At 60.9% G+C, this 23,619-nt stretch overlaps 1 protein-coding gene across 1 annotated transcript in view; it reads left to right on the top strand.

The window, feature by feature from the left end:
• Positions 1-387: 387 nt before the first annotated feature.
• The window catches only part of LOC125448217 (low-density lipoprotein receptor-related protein 1-like), a gene marked incomplete at its 3' end in the record, with an annotated part of 45,595 nt that continues 22,363 nt past the window's right edge, over positions 388-23,619 (top strand). Inside the window, exons 1-10 of the mRNA XM_059644061.1 lie at positions 388-617; positions 5,428-5,608; positions 6,938-7,160; positions 8,058-8,247; positions 12,283-12,405; positions 13,485-13,625; positions 14,456-14,581; positions 18,693-18,735; positions 18,779-18,810; positions 19,894-19,974. Coding sequence (XP_059500044.1) covers positions 5,463-5,608; positions 6,938-7,160; positions 8,058-8,247; positions 12,283-12,405; positions 13,485-13,625; positions 14,456-14,581; positions 18,693-18,735; positions 18,779-18,810; positions 19,894-19,974 — 1,105 coding nt within the window. The remainder of the gene's footprint in view (positions 618-5,427; positions 5,609-6,937; positions 7,161-8,057; positions 8,248-12,282; positions 12,406-13,484; positions 13,626-14,455; positions 14,582-18,692; positions 18,736-18,778; positions 18,811-19,893; positions 19,975-23,619) is intronic.

The raw sequence follows: 23,619 nt of genomic DNA, 5'->3' as shown, positions 1-23,619 counted from the left end.
CTCTCCGTCCCACCGTCTCCTCTCCTTGCCCCCCCCCCTCCGTCCCCACCCTCTCACCCCTCCCCCATTTCCCCTCCATCCCTACCTGCTGTCTTCTCTCCCTTCCCCTTCCCCCTTTCTTTCACCCACCCTCTTCCCCCCCCCACTCCCCACGCCCTCTGCCTCGTCCTTCCTTATTCACTCCCCATTCCCTCTCCCCTCACCCCTCCCCCTCTTTCCACCCCACCCCCTTCTTCCTCCGTCTCCAACTCCCTCGTCGTCCCTTCTGCACCCCCCTCTCCCTCCCCTTTCTGTCCCCCGCCCCCTCTCTCACTCCCCCCCTCTCTCTCTCTCTCTCTCTCTCTCTCTCTCTCTCCCCCCCCCTCCCTTTCCCCGCTCTAGAGCCCGACCACGAGCTGTTCCTGGTCTATGGGAAAGGACGCCCAGGTATCATTCGTGGGATGGACATGAATGCGAAGGTGCCAGACGAGTACATGATTCCCATCGAGAACCTCATCAACCCCAGGGCCTTGGACTTCCACGCCGAGACCGGCTACATCTACTTCGCCGACACCACCAGCTACCTCATTGGAGGCAGAAGATTGACGGCACAGAGCGCGAGACCATCCTCAAATCAGGTGAGTCCACGCGTGGCTCCGGCTAGAATGGGTGACCGTGGTTGCCAGCGCCCTCAGCCCGGGGGCCTGACTCTCTCCCCATAAGACATAGGAGCAGAAATTAGGCCGTTCGGCCCATCGAATCTGCTCCATCATTTAGCCGTGGCTGATAAGTCCCTCAACCCCATTCACCCTATAGCCCTTGATCCCCCTTGACAATCGAGGACCTATCTATCTCAGTCTCTCATGTACACAATGACCTGTTCCCCACAGCCTTCTGTGGCAGTGAATCCCATAGATTCACCGCTGTCTGGCTTGAAGGAGTTTCCTCTTATCTCCGCTCTCAAAGGCTTTACCTTTACTCTTAAGGCTCTCGATCCTAGACTTACACCAACGGAAACATCTTCCCAACATCCACTTGGCCCAGGCCATTCAGTATGCTGAAAGTTTCATTTAGATCTCCCCCCACCAATCCTTCTAAACTCCAATGAATATAGTCCCCAGAGTCCTCAAATGTTCTCCGTATGTTAACCTTCCAATCCTGGGACCGCTCTCATGAACCTGCTCTGAACCCGCTCCAGGGCCAGTACACCCTTCCTGAGATGAGCTATGGGGCCCAAATCCGGCCTGACCTCAGCCTTTCAGAGCCTCAGTGCTTTTATATTCAAGTCCTCCCAAAATAAACGTCAGCATTGCATTCCTAACTACTCCCTCAGCCTGCAAGGTTACCTTGAGAGAATTCCCAAATCTTTTTGCATTCAGACTTCTGAATAATTTTCTCCCCCTTTTAGGAAGCTTTTGTTCTCCTTACCAGAGGGCATGAGCAAAGTGTATGCTTCCCCCCCCTCCCCGACGACTCTGGGCAGAAATCGGACACAGCTCCCTTGTTGAGGATGGGACGTGCTGAGGGAAGTGGATGGAGGCCTAGCAAAATCGCGAGAGGCGCGGTGGGACAGGAGGGTGAAGAGCCTCCTGCCTTCGTTCAGTCAGAGCAGTGAGCATTCGGGGTCGGGACGCCATGTGGTCTTGACCTGGTGCCATGACTGTCACGCGTGCCTCAGTACAGTGAGAAGTTTCTTTATATTTAAGAATCCCTACAGTGTGGAAACAGGTCCTTCGGCCCAGCAAGTCCACACCGACGCTGGGAGCATCCCACCCGACCCGCACCCCCCACCCCCCCGCCACAAAACCCACCCAACCTGCACATCCCTGGCTCCACGGGACAATTTCCCACGGCCAATCCCACCCTAACCCGCACATCCCTGGGCTCCACGGGACAATTTCCCACGGCCAATCCCACCCTAACCTGCATATCCGTGGTCACTACGGGACAATTTCCCACGGCCAATCCCACCCTAACCTGCACATCCCCGGGCACTACGGGACAATTTCCCACGGCAATCCCACCCTAACCTGCACATCCCTGGGCTCCACGGGACAATCCCACCCTAACCCGCACATCCCTGGGCTCCACGGGACAATTTCCCACGGCCAGTCCCACCCTAACCCGCACATCCCCGGGCACTATGGGACAATTTCCCACGGCCAATCCCACCCTAACCCGCACATCCCTGGGCACTACGGGACAATTTCCCACGGCCAATCCCACCCTAACCTGCACATCCCTGGGCACTACGGGACAATTTCCCACGGCCAATCCCCACCCAAACCCGCACATCCCTGGGCACTACGGGACAATTTCCCACGGCCAATCCCACCCTAACCCGCACATCCCTGGGCACTACGGGACAATTTCCCACGGCCAGTCCCACCCTAACCCGCACATCCCTGGGCACTACGGGACAATTTCCCACGGCCAATCCCACCCTAACCCGCACATCCCTGGGCACTACGGGACAATTTCCCACAGCCAATCCCACCCTGCGCTGTACACCTTTTGGACTGTGGGAGGAAACTGGAGAGCCTGGGGAAACCCACCCAGACATTGGAGGGCGGGGGGGGGGGGGGGGGGGGGCGGGGGGGGGGGGACGCGAATGTGCAAACTCCACATGGACAGCCGCCGGAGGGTGGGATCGAACCCGGGTCCCCTGGCGCCGTGAGACAGCTTTTCGTCCTCGCGGGGGGGGGGGATTGTCAACGCACAGACGCACAAATGATCGATAGACGTAGCTTGGGCTGTGCCAGCAGAAAGGTCGGCGTTAGACTTGAAACCTGAGAGCGTGGTCTTGCTGGCCGAAGGGCCTGTTTCCACACTGTAGGGATTCTCTTAACGTTCCCTAACGAGGTTTGATAACAGCGGGGAAGAAACTGTCCTCGAGACTGTGTTATTTTTTTCTGCCTGCAACAGATAACAACAAAATAAACTAAAAACACAAAGAACTGCGGATGCTGCAGACCAGCAGCAGGAACAGAAGCTGTCAGAAAAGCTCAGCAGGTCTGGACAGCGTCTGTGAAGGGAAGAAGCCAGAGTTAACAGTGATCCTTCCTCCGAACTGACGGTACCTGTGACCCTGAGATAACACGGTGTGGAGCTGGAGGAATGCAGCCGGCCAGGCAACACCAGAGGAGCAGGAAGGCTGATGTTTCGGGACTGGGTCCTTCCTCTTGATCCGAGGCGTCAGCCTGCCCTGCTCCTCTGATGCTGCTGGGCCTGCTGTGTTCATCCAGCTCCGCACCTTGTTATCTCAGATTCTCCCAGCAGTTCCTACTGTCTGTGGGGCTGGGAAAACGTCGGTGCAGAAAATAGGGAGTGAACGATAGGACAGAGCCCAAGAGAGAGGAAGACAGTTGCACGGACAGAGGGGTCTCGGCCTGAAACATCAGCTTTTGTGCTCCTGAGATGCTGCTTGGCCCGCCGTGTTCATCCAGCTTCACACTTTGTTGTCTTGGACAGACAGAGGAGCTGCTAACGATCAGGCTGGGAGGGTGAAAAGTTGTTAATGGGGACTGTTAGTGACTGACAACAGGGGGTGTGTAAGTGGCAGGCTGTGTGGTAAGAACGCCTGCTGTCGGGGGTTGGGGGGGAGTGCTGGGACATGTGAGAGATCAGGCGCTAAAATTATCGATATTGAGTATGGAGGGCTGCAGGGTCCCCAAGCGGAAAATGAGGTGATGTCCTTCCAGCTTGTGCTGGGCTTCGCTGGAACGCTGCAGCAAGCCGGAGACAGAGATATCGAAGTGTGGAGCTGGATGAACACAGCAGGCCAAGCAGCATCTCGGGAGCACAAAAGCTGACGTTTCAGGCCTAGACCCTTCATCAGAGAGGCCGGATGGTGTCAAACTCGAAAGGGTTCAGGAGAGATTTACCGACATGTTGGAGGAGCTTGGGGGCTATTTTCCCCGGAGCGTCAGAGGCTGAGGGGTGGGGGTGAGGGGGGGGGGGGTGGGGGGGGCGTGGCGTGACCTTACAGAGGGGCATGGATAGGTTGAATAGACACGGTCTTTCCCCCAGAGTGTGTGGGGGGGAGGCGGGAGTCCAAAACTAGGGGGGCATAGGTTTAAGCTGAGAGGGGAAAGATTTAAAAGGGACCGGGGGTTGGCGGGGGGGGGGGTAACATTTTCACACAGAGGGTGGTGCGTGTGTGGGACGAGCTGCCAGAGGAAGTGGGTGGGGGGCTGGTACAGTGACATTTAAAATGCGTGGGGGCATGGACAGGAAGGGGATAGGGGGCCAAATGCTGTCAAATGGGGACTGGATTAGTTTTGGGCGCCTGGGTCAGCACGGCCGAGTTGGACCGAAGGGTCTGTGTTAGTGCTGCGTGACTGAATTGCCAGAGGAGTGGCACGGAAGATGCCCCCGAAACGATACATGTAGAGGTAGGGGGTTAGAGGGTAATGGACAGGCCAGACGCAGGTCTATTCGTTTGGAGGACTCGCACAGTCTCTGGTAGGTCACAGCATTCCTGGTTCTTAAGCTCACGCACACACGTACACACGCATATATACACACGTGTACACGAGTGTGCGCACACACCCACACACGTACGCGCGCAGACAAATGCAGCATGGAGAGAGGAAGCCCCCCCCGCCTTGCTGGAGTTCTGAAGAAGGATCAGTGGACCCTGAAGTAAAATAAATTTTTACGTTCACCTGAGGTGGGCCATGGGGTCACAGCAAGTCGCCTTTTTATTTACATGGGCTGTCCCCTCTTTCATACCCTTCCCTACCCTGCCGTCTCCTTCACCGCTCCCCCTCCCTCTCTCCTCCCCCCCCCCCGACCGACTATCTCCCTCTCCCTAAACTCCCCATCCGATCTCTCTCTCTCTCTCTCTCTCTCTCTGCTCTCTCTCTCTCTCGTCTCTCTTCTCTCTCTCTCTCTCTCCTCCCTCCCGCTCTCTCTCTCTCCCTCCCCCTCTCTCTCTCTCCCTCCCCCTCTCTCTCCCTCTCCCTCTCCCTCTCCCTCTCTCTCTCTCTCTCTCTCTCTCTCTCTCCCTCTCCCTCTCTCTCTCTCTCTCTCTCTCTCCCCCTCTCTCCCTCTCTCTCTCTCTCCCTCTCTCTCTCTCTCTCTCTCTCTCTCTCTCTCTCTCCCTCTCTCTCTCTCTCTCCCTCTCTCTCTCTCTCTCTCTCCCTCTCTCTCTCTCTCTCTCTCTCTCTCTCTCACCCCCCATCTGTCTCTCTTCCACACCCCCCAATTTCTGTCTCTTTGCTCCCCCCGCCACATTTTGTCTGCGTCTCCCTTCCCCCCCGTCCCTCTGTCTCCCCCCGCTCCGTCCCTCTGCCTCCCCCCGCTCCGTCCCTCTGCCTCCCCCCGCTCCGTCTCTCTGTCTCTCCCCCCCCGTCCCCTGCCTCTCTGTCTCCCCCCGCTCCGTCCCTCTGCCTCTCTGTCTCCCACTGTCTCTCTTACACGCCCCCCCCCCCCCGCCCTCTGTAGGCCTGAACAACGTGGAGGGGATCGCAGTCGACTGGATGGCGAACAATCTGTACTGGACGGACGATGGGCCTAAGAAGACCATCAGCGTCGCTCGCCTGGAGAAGGCGTCGCAGACCCGGAAGACCCTCATTCAGGGCAAGATGACCCACCCCCGAGCTATCGTGGTGGACCCTCTTCATGGGTAAGCGGGAGGGATGTGTTGGAGGAAAGTTGGGGGGGGGGAGGGGGTGCGCGCGGGTCTAACGGGTGACCAGAAACCGAACTGGGACCCCCTCCTCCAGCCCCATATCAATCCCGCGGCTACAACGAGCAGGCCAGAGGCTGGGAATCCTGCTGCGAGTGACTCCCCCCCGCCCCGTACAAGACAGGAGTGTAAGGGTTTGGGGCTTGGGCGGGCAGCGAGGAAACAGCACAACCCGCCCCCCCCCCCCCCCCCCCGACTCGCCTGGACGGGGGCACAGCTCTGACAACGCTCGAGAAGCTCGACATCGTCTGGGGACTGAGCACCACCCCCCCCCCCCCCCACCGCCACCATCCCTAGCCCCCCTCATCACCCCCTCTCACCCCACCCCCCCACTCCCCTGACACACAGCTCAGCTGGACATACCGTCTATGAGACGAGCTGCAGTGACTTGCCGAGGCTGCTCCACCTATGACCAGCCCCTTCCAAACCTCCTACGCCCGCCCCCCCCCCCACCCCACCCCTCTCCCAACCACTCCGTTCTGGTCAGTATGTTGCACTGGGGTCGCCAGCTTCTGGTTTGAAGTCTCTGGTGCAGTCTCACATCACACCCCCTCAGACCTTGCGTTTAGGTAGACTGGTTCAACAGAGGGTTAAGGGGCTGAATGGCCTCCTCCTGTTCCCCGTGACAGGCTCGAGGAGAGGGCTGAATGGCCTCCATGTGTTTCTATATGTGGCTCAGAGTGTTGAGAAAGGCCATCATTAGGTACTGTGTGGGGTTAATGCTGATCTCTCTCTCGCTCTCTCGCTCTCGCCCTCCCTTCTCGCCCTCCCTTCTCGCCCTCCCTTCTCGCCCTCCCTTCTCGCCCTCCGCTCTCGCCCTCCGCTCTCGCCCTCCGCTCTCGCCCGCCCTTCTCGCCCGCCCTTCTCGCCCGCCCTTCTCGCCCGCCCTTCTCGCCCTCCCTTCTCGCCCGCCCTTCTCGCCCGCCCTTCTCGCCCGCCCTTCTCGCCCTCCCTGTACCGCTTCCTCCCACCCTCCCGTGCCTTCTCTCCCATACCTTTTCATCCCTCCCTCCCTCTCACCCCCTCCTGCCCCATCTCTTCCTCCCTCTCCATTCTCACTCCCTCTCCCTACCTCCTCACTCCCCCTGCTCCCCCCCTCCCTACTTCTCCATCCCTCTCCCTTCCCTCCTCTCTTTCACGCCCTCCTCCGCTCCCCGCCATCCCTGCATCTCCCCGTTTCCCACCCCACTCCCCCAAAACCAACCCACCCCCGCCCTCTGCACCCCTCCCCCATTACTTGCCCCACCTGCCCTGGGCGGGGTGAAGGTGGCTGTATTGGACGGACTGGGAGGAGGATCCCAAGGAGACGCGGAGGGGAAAGATCGAGAGGGCTTGGATGGATGGAACCAACCGAAGCATCTTCGTCACCTCAAAGACCATCCTGTGGCCTAACGGCCTGAGCCTGGACGTCCAGAACAACATCCTCTACTGGTGTGAGGCCTACTACGATCGAATAGAACGGATCTTTCTTAATGGCACAGACCGCAGGGTAAGTGACCCCACTGTCGGAGGGTCAGGGCCGAGGGAGCGGGCGCTGTCGGAGGGTCAGGGCCGAGGGAGCGGGCGCTGTCGGAGGGTCAGTGCTGTCGGAGGGTCAGGGCCGAGGGAGCGGGCGCTGTTGGAGGGTCAGTGCGGAGGGAGCGGGCGCTGTCGGAGGGTCGGTGCTGTCGGAGGGTCGCCCTCTTTATGCCCAGATACAGTGACCCTCGGTGATCTGTGCTCCCATCACTATCCCTTCCCGATTCCCATCGCTCCCCTTTTGGAGCCTGGAATAGGCTGTGGTCATTTCACTGTTGACCAACATGTCAGGAATATCTTCTAATAGAGCTCAGAGCCATTTGCCCGGGGGGAAGGATCCTGAGGGGGTGGGGGTTGAAATTTGTTCCTCGGGTTTATGGGGATTTTGTTCGATGCTTAGTGTTTTCTCTTGCACTGTTTGATGGCAGTTTAGTGACAATGTTTTCCTCTCCGTTTTCTTCCTTTCCTTTCTCTGTCACTCTCTCCCTTCTTTCTCTCTCTCTCTCTCTCTCTCTCTCTGTCTTCCCGGCCCCCGCTCTCTGTCGATCCGTCTGTCGATCTATCTCCTCCCTTCCTCCCTACCCCCATGCCCCCGTGTGTGTGTCTCGCTCTCTCTTGCGCTCCCTCGCTCTCTCTTGCGCTCCCTCTCTCTCTCGCGCTCCCTCTCTCTCTCTCGCGCTCCCTCTCTCTCTCTCGCGCCCCCCTCTCTCTCTCTCTCGCGCTCCCTCTCTCGTCTCTCTCGTTGCTCCCTCTCTCTCTCTCTCGCGCTCCCCTCTCTCTCTCTCTCGCGCTCCCCTCCTCTCTCTCTCGCGCGCTCCCGCTCTCTCGCGCTCCCCCTCCCTCTCCCCCCACCCTCTGCCGGAGGTAGACAGTGTACGAACGAGGTGAGATCAGCCACCCTTTCGGGTTTACACACTACGGTAACTACCTGTTCTGGACTGAGTACAGGAGCGGCAACATCTATCGTTTCGATCAGGTCTCCAGAATTGTGACGCTGCTGCGAAGCGAGAGGCCCCCTACCTTCGAGATCCGCATGTACGACGCACAGCAGCAGCAAGGTAAAACCGCGCACCCCCCCCCCCCACCCCGCAACCCTGATCCATATCCTCTCTCTGTACCTCTTCACACACACGCGCGACCCCCGCCACCCCACCCCGCTCCCCCTCTCTGCTGCCTCAACTGTTCATTCGCCCCGACCCTCCCGCTCCCCTCGGCCCCGACCCTCAGTGATTTGGTTGGATTTGTGAGCATCGCACGTCCTGAATTACAGTGAATAGTTCTGTTCGGCGCGCTAACCAGGGGGGGCTCGTCCCCCGCATCAGTACATCAGGGTCGGAGAACAGAATGCGCAGAGCTGTGTTCGTGTGACAGAAGCTGGGGAGCAGAGAAAGGACCAGCTCTTAAGACGAGAGACCCCTTTCCAAAGTTTAAAACAGCTGTTGAAGAGAGTGTTAAAAACCGAAAGAGCTGCAGACGCTGTAAATCAGGAACAAAAACAGAAGTTGCTAGAAAAGCTCAAGCGGGTCTGGCGGCGTCGGTGGAGGAGAAAACAGAGTTAACGTTTCGGGTCCGGTGACCCTTCCTCAGAACTTCTTCTGGGGAAGGAAGTGTCGTTGAGTTTGGTGCAGTAAAAGTCTCCTCAGATCCTCTCGGCGAGAGAGCTGCGGAGACTCGTACCCCTTGCAGCATCGGAGATCCGTTCAGACAGCGGCCAGAGAGCCCTGCTGCACCCGAACAGGCCCTTCGGCCCATCCGGTCCGTGCCGACCATCATCCCAAACTTGACTAGCCCCACCTGCCTGTTCCTGGCCCATATGAACCCCTACCCCACCTCACCTCAAACCTTTCCTATCCGTGTGCTTAACCAAATGTTTTCCATTATAACCGTACCCACACCCACCACTTCCTCAAGACGTTCACTCACACAGGAAACACTGCCCAATACACCCCACACCCCTCACTGTAACACACAGGAAACACTGCCCAATACACCCCACACCCCTCACTGTAACACACAGGAAACACTGCCCAATACACCCCACACCCCTCACTGTAACACACAGGAAACACTGCCCAATACACCCCACGCCCCTCACTGTAACGCACAGGAAACACTGCCCAATACACCCCACACCCCTCACTGTAACACACAGGAAACACTGCCCAATACACCCCACACCCCTCACTGTAACGCACTGGAAACACTGCCCAATACACCCCACACCCCTCACTGTAACGCACTGGAAACACTGCCCAATACACCCCGCGCCCCTCACTGTAACGCACAGGAAACACTCCCCAATACACCCCGCGCCCGTCACTGTAACTCACAGGAAACACTCCCCAATACACCCCACGCCCCTCACTGTAACACACAGGAAACACTGCCCAATACACCGCACACCCCTCACTGTAACACACAGGAAACACTGCCCAATATACCCCACACCCCTCACTAACACACCGATGTACCCCACACCCCTCACTGTAGCACACCGATACACCCCACACTCCTCACTGTAACACACTGATACACCCCACGCCCCTCACTGTAACACACTGATACACCCCACGCCCCTCACTGTAACGCACAGGAAACACTGCCCAATACACCCCGCGCCCCTCACTGTAACGCACAGGAAACACTGCCCAATACACCCCGCGCCCCTCACTGTAACTCACAGGAAACACTGCCCAATACACACCGCGCCCCTCACTAACTCACAGGAAACACTGCCCAATACACCCCGCGCCCCTCACTGTAACACACAGGAAACGCTCCCCAATACACCCCGCGCCCCTCACTGTAACGCACAGGAAACACTGCCCAATACACCCCACGCCCCTCACTGTAACGCACAGGAAACACTGCCCAATACACCCCACGCCCCTCACTGTAACATACAGGAAACACTGCCCAAGACACCCCACACCCCTCACTGTAACACACAGGAAACACTCCCCAATACACCCCGCGCCCCTCACTGTAACTCACAGGAAACACTCCCCAATACACCCCACGCCCCTCACTGTAACACACAGGAAACACTGCCCAATACACCCCACGCCCCTCACTGTAACATACAGGAAACACTGCCCAAGACACCCCACACCCCTCACTGTAACACACAGGAAACACTCCCCAATACACCCCGCGCCCCTCACTGTAACTCACAGGAAACACTCCCCAATACACCCCACGCCCCTCACTGTAACACACAGGGAATACTGCCCAATACACCCCACACCCCTCACTGTAACATACAGGAAACACTGCCCAATACACCGCACACCCCTCACTGTAACACACAGGAAACACTGCCCAATACACCGCACACCCCTCACTGTAACACACAGGGAACACTGCCCAATACACCCCACACCCCTCACTGTAACATACAGGAAACACTGACCAATACACCGCACACCCCTCACTGTAACACACAGGAAACACTCCCCAATACACCGCACACCCCTCACTGTAACACACAGGAAACACTGTCCAATACACCGCACACCCCTCACTGTAACACACAGGAAACACTGCCCAATACACCGCACACCCCTCACTGTAACACACAGGAAACACTGCCCAATACACCGCACACCCCTCACTGTAACACACAGGAAACACTGCCCAATATACCCCACACCCCTCACTAACACACCGATATACCCCGCACCCCTCACTGTAACACACCGATATACCCCGCACCCCTCACTGTAACACACCGATACACCCCACACCCCTCACTGTAACACACCGATACACCCCCACACCCCTCACTGTAACACACCGATATACCCCGCACCCCTCACTGTAACACCCTGATATACCCCACACCCCTCACTGTAACACACCGATATACCCCACACCCCTCACTGTAACACACCGATATACCCCACACCCCTCACTGTAACACACCGATACACCCCACACCCCTCACTGTAACACACCGATATACCCCACACCCCCCACTGTAACACACCGATACACCCCACACCCCTCACTGTAACACACCGATACACCCCACACCCCTCACTATAACACACCGATATACCCCACACCCCTCACTGTAACACACCGATAGACCCCACTCCCCTCACTGTATCACACCGATATACCCCACACCCCTCACTGTATCACACCGATATACCCCACACCCCTCACTGTAACACACCGATACACCCCACACCCCTCACTGTAACACACCGATATACCCCGCACCCCTCACTGTAACACACCGATACACCCCACACCCTTCACTGTAACACACCGATACACCCCACACCCCTCACTGTAACACACCGATACACCCCACAGCCCTCACTGTAACACACCGATACACCCCACACCCCTCACTGTAACACACCGATATACCCCACACCCTTCACTGTAACACACCGATACACCCCACACCCCTCACTGTAACACACTGATATACCCCACACCCCTCACTGTAACACACCGATATACCCGACACCCCTCACTGTAACACACCGATACACCCCGCACCCCTCACAGTAACACACCGATACACCCCACACCCCTCACTGTAACACACCGATACACCCCACACACCTCACTGTAACACACTGATATACCCCACACCCCTCACTGTAACACACCGATACACCCCACACCCCTCACTGTAACACACCGATACACCCCACACCCCTCACAGTAACACACCGATACACCCCACACCCCTCACTGTAACACACCGATATACCCCACACCCCTCACTGTAACACACCGATACACCCCACACCCCTCACTGTAACACACTGATATACCCCACACCCCTCACTGTAACACACCGATATACCCCACACCCCTCACTGTAACACACCGATACACCCCGCACCCCTCACTGTAACACACCGATATACCCCGCACCCCTCACTGTAACACACCGATACACCCCGCACCCCTCACTGTAACACACCGATAAAGCGAATGGGGGTGTGTGGATGATCTGTTTGCAATAGAACGACCCAGGGGTTGTGCGGGTGGGGTTGGGGGGGTTTCGTAGAGAGACCAGATGCAGGTTTTGCCTGTGACAAGCGTGTTTTGTTTGCCCCCCACCCCAGGAACCAATGCCTGCCGAGTGAACAACGGTGGCTGCAGCAGTCTGTGCCTGGCCACTCCTGTGGGCCGGTCCTGCGCCTGTGCAGAAGACCAGCTTCTGGATAAAGACAATGTCACCTGCAGGGGTGAGGGTGGTCACTCTGTCCGAGAGGAAGCGGGGATACGGAGACCGGGGAACTGTGCACGGTGCTCCGAGTGTGGGTCTGACCGAGGGAGGGGGATACGGAGACCGGGGAACTGTGCACGGTGCTCCGAGTGTGGGTCTGACCGAGGGGGGGGGATACGGAGACCGGGGGAACTGTGCACGGTGCTCCGAGTGTGGGTCTGACCGAGGAGGGAGGGGGGATACGGAGACCGGGGAACTGTGCACGGTGATCCGTGTGTGGGTCCTGACTGAGGGGTGGGGCGTGGATACGGAGACCGGGGAACTGTGCACGGTGCTCCGAGTGTGGGTCTGACCAAGGGGGGGGATACGGAGACCGGGGAACTGTGCACGGTGCTCCGAGTGTGGGTCTGACCGAGGGGGGGGATACGGAGACCGGGGGAACTGTGCACGGTGCTCCGAGTGTGGGTCTGACCGAGGGGGGGGATACGGAGACCGGGGAACTGTGCACGGTGCTCCGAGTGTGGGTCTGACCGAGGGAGAGGGATACGGAGACCGGGGAGCTGTGCACGGTGCTCCGAGTGTGGGTCTGACCGAGGGGGGGGATACGGAGACCGGGGAACTGTGCACGGTGCTCCGAGTGTGGGTCTGACTGAGGGAGGGGGATACGGAGACCGGGGAACTGTGCACGGTGCTCCGAGTGTGGGTCTGACCGAGGGTGGGGCGTGGATACAGAGACCGGGGAACTGTGCACGGTGCTTCCGAGTGTGGGTCTGACCGAGGGAGGGGGATACGGAGACCGGGGAACTGTGCACGGTGCTCCGAGTGTGGGTCTGACCGAGGGGGGGAGATACGGAGACCGGGGAACTGTGCACGGTGCTCCGAGTGTGGGTCTGACCGAGGGAGGGGGGGGGATACAGAGACCGGGGAACTGTGCACGGTGCTCCGAGTGTGGGTCTGACCGAGGGAGAGGGATACGGAGAGCGGGGAACTGTGCACGGTGCTCAAGTGTGGGACTGGTGATGTGAGGCCGGGCGAGTGCCAGTTTGCACCCGCTCTTGTACCTGCTTTTATAAACTAGTCCCTGTGCTCTCCCTGCAGCCAATCCTGCCTACACCCCTCCTCCTCTCTGCCAGCTCGGCGAGTTTGCGTGTAAGAACGGTCGGTGTATTCAGGATCGATGGAAATGTGACGGTGATAATGACTGCTTGGACAACAGCGATGAGTTGCCAGAGATCTGCCGTAGGGTGCCCTCCACGGTTCCCCTGGGCTGGGGGGGGGTGTTGCACTGAAGTTCGTCGATGGGTGGTGGAAAGTCCGTAGCAAATCTGATGGGTGTTCCTCGCTCCCAGCAAAAGCTGACACCTACCCCTGGACCCTTGCTACTACTTCTCACTGCACCCTCTCCCACCCGCTGCCATCCCTGCCTCTTGCCTCTCTGTGTCTCCGCCTCTTCCCGTTCCTCACATCCGTCAGCCCCCGACTCCCGTCTCTCTGTCTGGTCACCTCTTCCCAACCCTGTGTCCATCTCCTCCCCACTCCCAACATCTGCCAGCTTCCGCTCCTGTCTTCCCGTCTGTGTCAGCCTTTTCGCCCCCCCCCTCCCCATCTCTGCCATCTCCGCGCATCCCCACGCCCATCAGCTCCGACTCCCGTCATCCTGTCTTGTCACACCCGTCTCTCCGCCTCCTCCCCAAATCCGCCAGCTCCTGCTCCTGTCGCCCTGTCTGTGTTACCCCCATCCTCCCACGGGCAGTGAGAGACAGGTAGGGGGGTGGTGGGTCACGTAGAGAGAGTGAGGACGGGAGTTGGGGGGGGGCGGGGGCGCGGGTGGCGAGGTGGGATTGTGTGGGGGCGTACGCCTGTCTCGAGAATCGGGGAGACGAACTTCTGGTTCGGGGGTAGGGGGGGGGCCGCGAATGGGCTTCTGACGCGGCGGCGCGTGGACCAGATGAGAGGGAGCGACCGTCGCAAGGGCTTTTGGTGGAGTCGGGGAGGGGCTGTGCTGTCCGGATAGGAGCTGCCCGTTCTGACCCGCGGCCCGTTCTTGCCCCCCCCCACCCCCCCAACAGACCAGCACACGTGCCCAACCGATCGGTTCAAGTGTGAGAGTAATCGCTGCATTCCCGTTCGGTGGTTGTGTGATGGTGATAATGACTGTGGCAATGGGGAGGATGAATCTAATGTCACCTGCTCAGGTAAGACAGCACCGCGCGTTCGTTTGCACCTTACAACCCCCCCCCACTCCCCCACCCCAACCCCCGCGAGAAGGTAGGGGGAGGTGTGGGGGTGAGGCGTGTCGGGTTCGGATGGTGCCGGTCGGTCAGAGGAGGAGCCTCGGTGAGTCGCTGCGGTGCATCTTGCAGATGGTAGACGCTGCTGCGGCTGTGCCTATCTGGGGGTGGGGGGGGGGGGGGGGGACGCGCGCGAGGGTGGAAGGTAAAGTTGGGGGCGTGGGGGGAGGCCGCTCTGTCCTGGAGTGTTGCTGGAGCCGCGCCCCGTCCAAGTGAGTGTTTGGGGGATGGGGGCGGGGATGCGGTGTCAGCTCTCTCCTCGCCGCACGCACTCGTTTTCTGTCTCTCTCTCTCTCTCTCTCTCACGTTCACGTTCTGTCTCACTCTCTCACCCGCATGCCCTTGCATTATCTCTCTCTCTCTCGCCCGCCCCGCCCGCGCGCGTTCTCTCTCACTCACTCCCGCCCGCGCGCGCTCTCTCTCTCTCTCGCAGCGCGCTCTCTCTCACTCACTCCCCGCCCGCGCGCGCTCTCTCTCGCTCTCGCCCGCCCGCCGCTGCGAGCTCACTCTCGCTCTCGCCCGCCCCGCGCGCGTTCTCTCTCGCTCACTCCCGCCCGCGCGCGCTCTCTCTCGCTCTCGCCCGCCCGCGCGCGCGCTCTCTCACTCTCGCCCCGCCCGCGCGCGCTCTCTCTCGCGCTCGCCCGCCCGCGCGCGCTCTCTCTCGCGCTCGCCCGCCCGCGCGCGCTCTCTCTCGCGCTCGCCCCCGCCCGCAGCGCGCTCTCTGTCGCTCTCGCCCGCCCGCGCGCGCGCTCTCTGTCGCTCTCGCCCGCCCGCGCGCGCTCTCTCTCGCTCTCGCCCGCCCGCGCGCGCTCTCTCTCGCTCTCGCCCCGCGCGCGCTCTCTCTCGCTCTCGCCCGCCCGCGCGCGCTCTCTCTCGCTCTCGCCCGCCCGCGCGCGCTCTCTCTCGCTCTCGCCCGCCCGCGCGCGCTCTCTCTCGCTCTCGCCCGCCCGCGCGCGCTCTCTCTCGCTCTCGCCCGCCCGCCGCGCCTCGCTCTCGCCCCGCCGTCTCGCTCGCCCGCCCGCCCGCCCGCGCTCTCTCTCTCTCTCTCGCCCGCCCGCGCTGCGCTCTCTCTCTCGCCCGCCCCGCCCGCGCACAGCTCTCTCTCTCGCCCGCCCGCCCCGCGCGCGCTCTCTGTCTCGCCCGCCCCGCCCGCGCGCGCTCTCTCTCTCGCCCGCCCGCGCGCGCTCTCTCTCTCGCCCGCCCGCCCGCGCGCGCTCTCTCTCTCTCGCCCGCCCAGCGCCGCGCTCTCTCTCTCTCTCGCCCGCTCCGCACGCGCGCGCTCTCTCTCCGCCGCCCGCGCGCTGCGCGCTCTCACTCTCGCCCGCCCGCTGCCGCGCGCTCTCTCACTCTCTCCCGCCGCCCGCGCGCCGCGCTCTCTCACTCTCGCCCGCCCGCGCAGCGCGCTCTCTCACTCTCGCCCCGCCCGCGCGCTCTCTCACTCTCGCCCGCCCGCGCGCGCGCTCTCTCACTCTCGCCCCGCCCGCTGCGCGCTCTCTCACCTCTCGCCCGCCCGCGCGCGCGCTCTCTCACTCTCGCCCGCCCCGCGGCGCGCGCTCTCTCACTCTCGCCCGCCCGCGCGCGCGCTCTCTCACTCTCGCCCGCCCGCGCGCGCGCTCTCTCACTCTCACCCGCCCGCGCGCGCTCTCTCTCACTCTCGCCCGCGCGCGCTCTCTCTCACTTCTCGCCCGCCCGCGCTCTCACTCTCGCCCAGCCCGCGCTCCTCTCTCACTCTCGCCCGCCCGCGGCTCTCTCTCACTCTCGCCCCGCCCGGGCTCTCTGTCACTCTCGCCCGCCCGCGCTCTCTCTCACTCTCGCCCGCACGCGTTCTCTCTCTCTCACTCTCTCGCCCGGCGCTCGCACGTTTTCTCTCTCTCTCTCTCTCGCCCGCGAGCCCTCTCTCCGTCTCGCCCTGTCTCTGGTAATTCTCTCCTTCGCACAATAGAGTCATACGTTTACACTCACTCAGATGCGCGCACGCTTGCACGTAAACACACATGCACGAAACCTCAAGCACATGTGCACGCTATTACACTTGTGCACACCCGCGCAAATATATGCACTCGTGCGCAGACACACATGCACACGTTCTCGCGCGCCCGCACATATTCTCTCTCTCACACTCTATCTCACACACGCGCGCGCGCCACTCTCTCTCTTACGCGCTCTCTCTCTTACGCTCTCTCTCTCTCTCGCGCGTTCTCTCTCTCTCTCGCGCGTTCTCTCTCTCTCTCGCGCGTTCTCTCTCTCTCTCTCTCTCGCAGCGCTCTCTCTCTCGCTCTCTCACGCGCGCTCTCTCTCTCTCTCTCTCTCTCTCGCTCTCTCACACGCGCTCTCTCTCTCTCTCTCTCTCTCGCTCTCTCTCTCTCTCTCGCTCGCAGCGCGGCGCGTTCTCTCTCGCTCGCGCGCGCGCGTTCTTTCGCTCTCTCGCGTGCTCTCTTTCTCTCTCGCGTGCTCTCTTTCTCTCTCGCGCGCTCTCTTTCTCTCTCGCGCGCGCTCTCTCTCTCTCTCGCGCGCACGCACTTCTCTATCTCGCGCGCTCTCTCTCTCTCTCTCGCGCTCTCTCTCTCTCTCTCTCTCTCGCACGTTCTCTCTCTCTCTCTCTCTCGCGCGTTCTCTCTCTCTCTCTCTCTCGCGCGCTCGCTCTCTCTCTCGCGCGCGGCTCTCTCTCTCGCGCGACTCCCTCTCTCTCTCTCTCGCGCGCGCTCTCTCTCTCTCTCTCTCCCCTCGCGCGCGCTCTCTCTCTCGCGCGCGCGCCGCTCTCTCTCTCGCGCGCTCTCTCTCTCTCGCGCGCGCTGTCTCTCTCTCGCGCGCGCTCTCTCTCTCTCTCGCGCGCGCGCTCTCTCTCTCGCGCGCGCTCTCTCTCTCGCGCGCTCTCTCTCTCTCGCGCGCGCTCTCTCTCTCTCGCGCGCGCGCGCTCTCTCTCTCTCTCTCTCGCGCGCTCTCTCTCGCGCTCTCTCTCGCTCTCTCACGCGCTCTCTCTCTCTCTCTCTCTCTCGCGCGACTCTCTCTCTCTCTCTCTCTCTCGCGCGCGCGCTCTCTTCTCTCTCTCTCTCTCTCTCTCACGCGACTCTCTCTCTCTCTCTCTCTCGCGCGCGCTCTCTCTCTCTCTCGCGCGACGCGCTCTCTCTCTCTCTCGCGCCGACGCGCTCTCTCTCTCTCGCGCGCAGCGCTCTCTCTCTCGCGCGCGCTCTCTCTCTCGCGCGCTCTCTCTCTCTCGCGCGCGCTCTCTCTCTCTCGCGCGCGCGCTCTCTCTCTCTCTCTCTCGCGCGCTCTCTCTCGCGCTCTCTCTCGCTCTCTCACGCGCTCTCTCTCTCTCTCTCTCTCTCTCGCGCGACTCTCTCTCTCTCTCTCTCTCTCGCGCGCGCTCTCTCTCTCTCTCTCTCTCTCTCACGCGACTCTCTCTCTCTCTCTCTCGCGCGCTCTCTCTCTCTCCTCGCGCGACGCGCTCTCTCTCTCTCTCGCGCGACGCGGCTCTCTCTCTCGCCGCGCGACGCGCCTCTCTCTCTCTCTCTCTCTCTCTCTCTCTCTCACGCGACTCTCTCTCTCTCTCTCTCGCGCGCTCTCTCTCTCTCTCGCGCGACGCGCTCTCTCTCTCTCTCTCGCGCGACGCGCTCTCTCTCTCGCGCGCGCTCTCTCTCTCTCTCAGCGCGCGCGCGCTCTCTCTCTCTCTCGCGCGACTCTCTCTCTCTCTCTCGCGCCTGCGGCGCGCATCTGTCTCTCTCTCGCGCGCGCGCTCTCTCTCGTGCTCTCTCTCCTGCACCCTGGATACGCGTAATGTGTTGGCGGATAGTGGAGGCCGAAAGGCAGGGACCGTGTTCCTGTGTTGCTGTTTTTGGGTTTGCGTGGTTGCCGGCCGGGTGTAGTCCCTCTGATTTCCCTCCGGGCACCTCCCTCACTACCCCACCCCCCTCTTCTCCCTGTGTTTTCTCCCCTAACGCTCCCCATCTCTCTCTCTCTCTCTCTCTCTCTCTCTCTCTCTCTCTCTCTCTCTCTCTCTCTCTCTCTCTCCCTCCAGCTCGGACCTGCCCTCCCAACCAGTTCTCATGTTCCAACGGAAGGTGCGTCCCCCAACTCCTGGACGTGTGACTTGGATGATGATTGTGGAGATAGATCAGACGAACCAGCTTCCTGTGGTGAGTGGGAGATGGGGCGGGTGTTGCCTGTGTGTCTGGTAAAGGGGGATCCCCCCCCCTCACCCTCCAAACCTGTCGCACAGGGAACAGCAGGAGGCCATTCAGCCCACCCCTGTCTATTCAAGCCTGTCACACAGGGAAAAGCAGGAAGCCATTCACCCCTCCCCCCCTCCCTCGAGCCTGACCCACAGGGAACAGGCAGGAGGCCAATCAGCCCCACCCTCCTCCTCGAGCCTGTCGCAAAGGGAACAGCAGGAGGCCATTCAGCCCCACCGTCTCCTCAAGCCTGTCCCACAGGGAACAGGCAGGAGGCCATTCTGCCCACCCTCCTCCTCGAGCCTGTCGCAAAGGAACGGCAGGAGGCCATTCAGACCCCCCCCCCCCCAAGCCCGTCCCACAGGAAACGGGCAGGAGACCATTCAGCACTCCCTCCTCAAACCTGTCCCACAGGGAATGGGCAGGAGGCCATTCAGCACCCACTCCTCAAGCCTGTCCCACAGGGAAAAAGCGGGAGGCCATTCAGCTTCCCTCCTCCTTGAGCCTTTCCCACAGGGAACAGCAGGAGGCCATTCAGCACCCCCCTCCTCAAGCCTGTCCCACAGGGAACAGAAGGAGGCCATTCAGCTCCCCTCCTCCTTGAGCCTTTCCCAGCCTTTCCACAGGGAACAGCAGGAGGCATTCAGCTCCCCTCCTCTTGAGCCTTTCCCACAGGGAACAGCAGGAGGCCATTTGGCCCCCCTCCTCCTTGAGCCTTTCCCACAGGGAACAGCAGGAGGCCATTTGGCCCCCTCCTCCTTGAGCCTTTCCCAATGGGAACAGCAGGAGGCCATTTGGCCCCCCTCCTCCTTGAGGCCTTTCCCACAGGGAACAGCAGGAGGCCATTTGGCCCCCCTCCTCCTTGAGCCTTTCCCACAGGGAACAGCAGGAGGCCATTTGGAACATGGGTGTTTTGGCGGGTGCAGGGTCCCGCTTTGGCATTGTGTCCGCTTTTCGCGGTGGTGGGCGGGGTGGGGGGGAACGCGGTGTTGGAAGCTATTTGTTTGGGGGGGGGTCGCTGACGATGGGACTGCTTCCTGTTCGCAGCCTACCCGACCTGCTTCCCCCTGACCCAGTTTACCTGCAACAATGGCCGGTGCATCAACATGAATTGGCGCTGCGATGCTGGTGAGTATCCATCTCCTTCGGCTGCACGGGTCGGGGGGGGGGGGATGTGCGGGTTAGGGCGGGACTGGCCGTGGGAAATTGTCCCGTAGTGCCCGGGGATGTGCGGGTTAGGGTGGGATTGGCCGTGGGAAATTGTCCCGTTGTGCCCAGGGATGTGCGGGTTAGGGCGGGACTGGCCGTGGGAAATTGTCCCGTAGTGCCCGGGGATGTGCAGGTAGGGTGGGATTGGCCGTGGGGATATTGTCCTGTAGTGCCCAGGGATGTGCAGGTTAGGGTGGGATTGGCCGTGGGAAATTGTCCCGTAGTGCCCGGGGATGTGCGGGTTAGGGTGGGATTGGCTGATGGGAAATTGTCCCGTAGTGCCCGGGGATGTGCAGGTTAGGGTGGGATTGCCGTGGGAAATTGTCCTGTAGTGCCCCAGGGATGTGGGGGTTAGGGTGGGATTGGCCGTGGGAAATTGTCCCGTAGTGCCCGGGGATGTGCGGGTTAGGGTGGGATTGGCCGTGGGAAATTGTCCCGTAGTGCCCAGGGATGTGCGGGTTAGGGTGGGATTGGCTGTGGGAAATTGTCCCGTAGTGCCCGGGGATGTGCGGGTTAGGGTGGGGTTGGCCGTGGGAAATTGTCCCGTAGTGCCCGGGGATGTGCGGGTTAGAGTGGGATTGGCCGTGGGAAATTGTCCCGTAGTGCCCAGGGATGTGCGGGTTAGGGTGGGGTTGGCCGTGGGAAATTGTCCCGTAGTGCCCAGGGATGTGCGGGTCAGGGTGGGGATTGGCCGTGGGAAATTGTCCCGTAGTGTCCAGGGATGTGCGGGTTAGGGTGGGATTGGCCGTGGGGAAATTGTTCCGTAGTGTCCAGGGATGTGCGGGTTAGGGTGGGATTGGCCGTGGGAAATTGTCCCGTAGTGCCCAGGGATGTGCAGGTTAGGGTGGGATTGGCCGTGGGAAATTGTCCCGTAGTGCCCAGGGATGTGCAGGTTAGGGTGGGATTGGCCGTGGGAATTGTCCCGTAGTGCCCAGGGATGTGGGGGTTAGGGTGGGATTGGCCGTGGGAAATTGTCCCATAGTGCCCAGGGATGTGGGGGGTTAGGGTGGGATTGGCCGTGGGAAATTGTCCCGTAGTGCCCAGGGATGTGTGGGTTAGGGTGGGATTGGCCGTGGGAAATTGTCCGTAGTGCCCAGGGATGTGCGGGTTAGGGTGGGATTGGCCGTGGGAAATTGTCCCGTAGTGCCCGGGGATGTGCAGGTTAGGGTGGGATTGGCCGTGGGATATTGTCCCGTAGTGCCCAGGGATGTGCGGGTTAGGGTGGGATTGGCCGTGGGAAATTGTCCCGTAGTGCCCAGGGATGTGCGGGTTAGGGTGGGATTGGCCGTGGGAAATTGTCCCGTAGTGCCCAGGGATGTGCGGGTTAGGGTGGGATTGGCGTGGGAAATTGTCCCGTAGTGCCCAGGGATGTGCAGGTTTAGGGTGGGATTGGCCAATGGGAAATTGTCCCGTAGTGCCCAGGGATGTGCGGGTTAGGGTGGGATTGGCCGTGGGAAATTGTCCGTAGTGCCCAGGGATGTGCAGGTTAGGGTGGGATTGGCCATGGGAAATTGTACCGTAGTGCCCAGGGATGTGCGGGTTAGGGTGGGATTGGCCGTGGGAAATTGTCCCGTAGTGCCCAGGGATGTGCGGGATAGGGTGGGATTGGCCGTGGGAAATTGTCCCGTAGTGCCCAGGGATGTGCGGGTTAGGGTGGGTTTGGCCGTAGGAAATTGTCCCGTAGTGCCCAGGGATGTGCGGGTTAGGGTGGGATTGGCCGTGGGAATTGTCTTGTAGTGCCCGGGGATGTGCAGGTTAGGGTGGGATTGTCCGTGGGAAATTGTCCCGTAGTGCCCAGGGATGTGCGGGTTAGGGTGGGATTGGCCGTGGGAAATTGTCCCGTAGTGCCCAGGGATGTGCGGGTTAGGGTGGGATTGTCCGTGGGAAATTGTCCCGTAGTGCCCAGGGATGTGCGGGTTAGGGTGGGATTGGCCGTGGGAAATTGTCCCGTAGTGCCCAGGGATGTGCGGGTTAGGGTGGGATTGGCCGTGGGAAATTGTCCCGTAGTGCCCAGGGATGTGCAGGTTAGGGTGGGATTGGCCAATGGGAAATTGTCCCGTAGTGCCCAGGGATGTGCGGGTTAGGGTGGGATTGGCCGTGGAAATTGTCCCGTAGTGCCCAGGGATGTGCAGGTTAGGGTGGGATTGGCCATGGGAAATTGTACCGTAGTGCCCAGGGATGTGCGGGTTAGGGTGGGATTGGCCGTGGGAAATTGTCCCGTAGTGCCCAGGGATGTGCGGGATAGGGTGGGATTGCCGTGGGAAATTGTCCCGTAGTGCCCAGGGATGTGCGGGTTAGGGTGGGTTTGGCCGTAGGAAATTGTCCCGTAGTGCCCAGGGATGTGCGGGTTAGGTGGGATTGGCCGTGGGAAATTGTCCTGTAGTGCCCGGGGATGTGCAGGTTAGGGTGGGCTTGGCCGTGGGAAATTGTCCCGTAGTGCCCGGGGATGTGCGGGTTAGGGTGGGTTTGGCTGTGGGAAATTGTCCCATAGTGCCGGGGATGTGCGGGTTAGGGTGGGATTGGCCGTGGGAAATTGTCCCGTAGTGCCCAGGGATGTGCAGGTTATGGTGGGATTGGCCGTGGGAAATTGTCCCGTAGTGCCCGGGGATGTGCGGGTTAGGGTGGGATTGGCTGTGGGAAATTGTCCCGTAGTGCCCGGGGATGTGCGGGTTAGGGTGGGATTGGCCACAGGGAATGTGGGGTTACTGGGATAGGGTAACGGTGTTTCTCTGGTTAGGATGCTCCTCAGAGGGGATATGGGTATTCTGTGACTTAGATCAGTGAGTCTTGATGGATGTGGTCTGTCATGGAGAGTTTTTGGCCGAGCGCATCATCTCCGTGTGCTGTGTCAGAGCTCTCTTCGCTCTAGCACCGGCCACCCCCTTGTCTTCGTCACCTCTGTGTCCCCTCATCTGTCTGTCCTTTGGCCGCCTCCCCCACGTCCCACTCTTCAGTCCATCAAGGCTGTTAGCATCGATCAATGCCTCCGAGTGTGGGTCTAACCCGGGGGCAATACGGAGACCGGGGAACTGTGCACGGTGCTCCGAGTGTGGGTCTGACCGAGGGAGGGGGATACGGAGACCGGGGAACTGTGCACGGTGCTCCGAGTGTGGGTCCTGACCGAGGGAGGGGGATACGGAGACGGGGAACTGTGCACGGTGCTCCGAGTGTGGGTCTGACCGAGGGAGGGGGATACAGAGACCGGGGAACTGTGCACGGTGCTCCGAGTGTGGGTCTGACCGAGGAGGGGGGATACGGAGACCGGGGAACTGTGCACGGTGCTCCGAGTGTGTGTCTGACCGAGGGAGGGGGATACGGAGACCGGGGAACTGTGCACGGTGCTCCGAGGTGTGGGTCTGACCGAGGGAGGGGGGATACGGAGACCGGGGAACTGTGCACGGTGCTCCGAGTGTGGGTCTGACCGAGGGAGAGGGATACGGAGACCGGGGAACTGTGCACGGTGCTCCGAGTGTGGGTGTGACCGAGGGAGGGAGGGGGATACAGAGACCGGGGAACTGTGCACGGTGCTCCGAGTGTGGGGTCTGACCGAGGGAGGGGGATACG

Source organism: Stegostoma tigrinum, unplaced genomic scaffold, assembly GCF_030684315.1.
Source record: "Stegostoma tigrinum isolate sSteTig4 unplaced genomic scaffold, sSteTig4.hap1 scaffold_483, whole genome shotgun sequence".
Classification (NCBI taxonomy): domain Eukaryota; kingdom Metazoa; phylum Chordata; class Chondrichthyes; order Orectolobiformes; family Stegostomatidae; genus Stegostoma; species Stegostoma tigrinum.
Note: the sequence above shows the minus strand (reverse complement) of the source record. Positions and strands in the feature narration are given on the sequence as shown.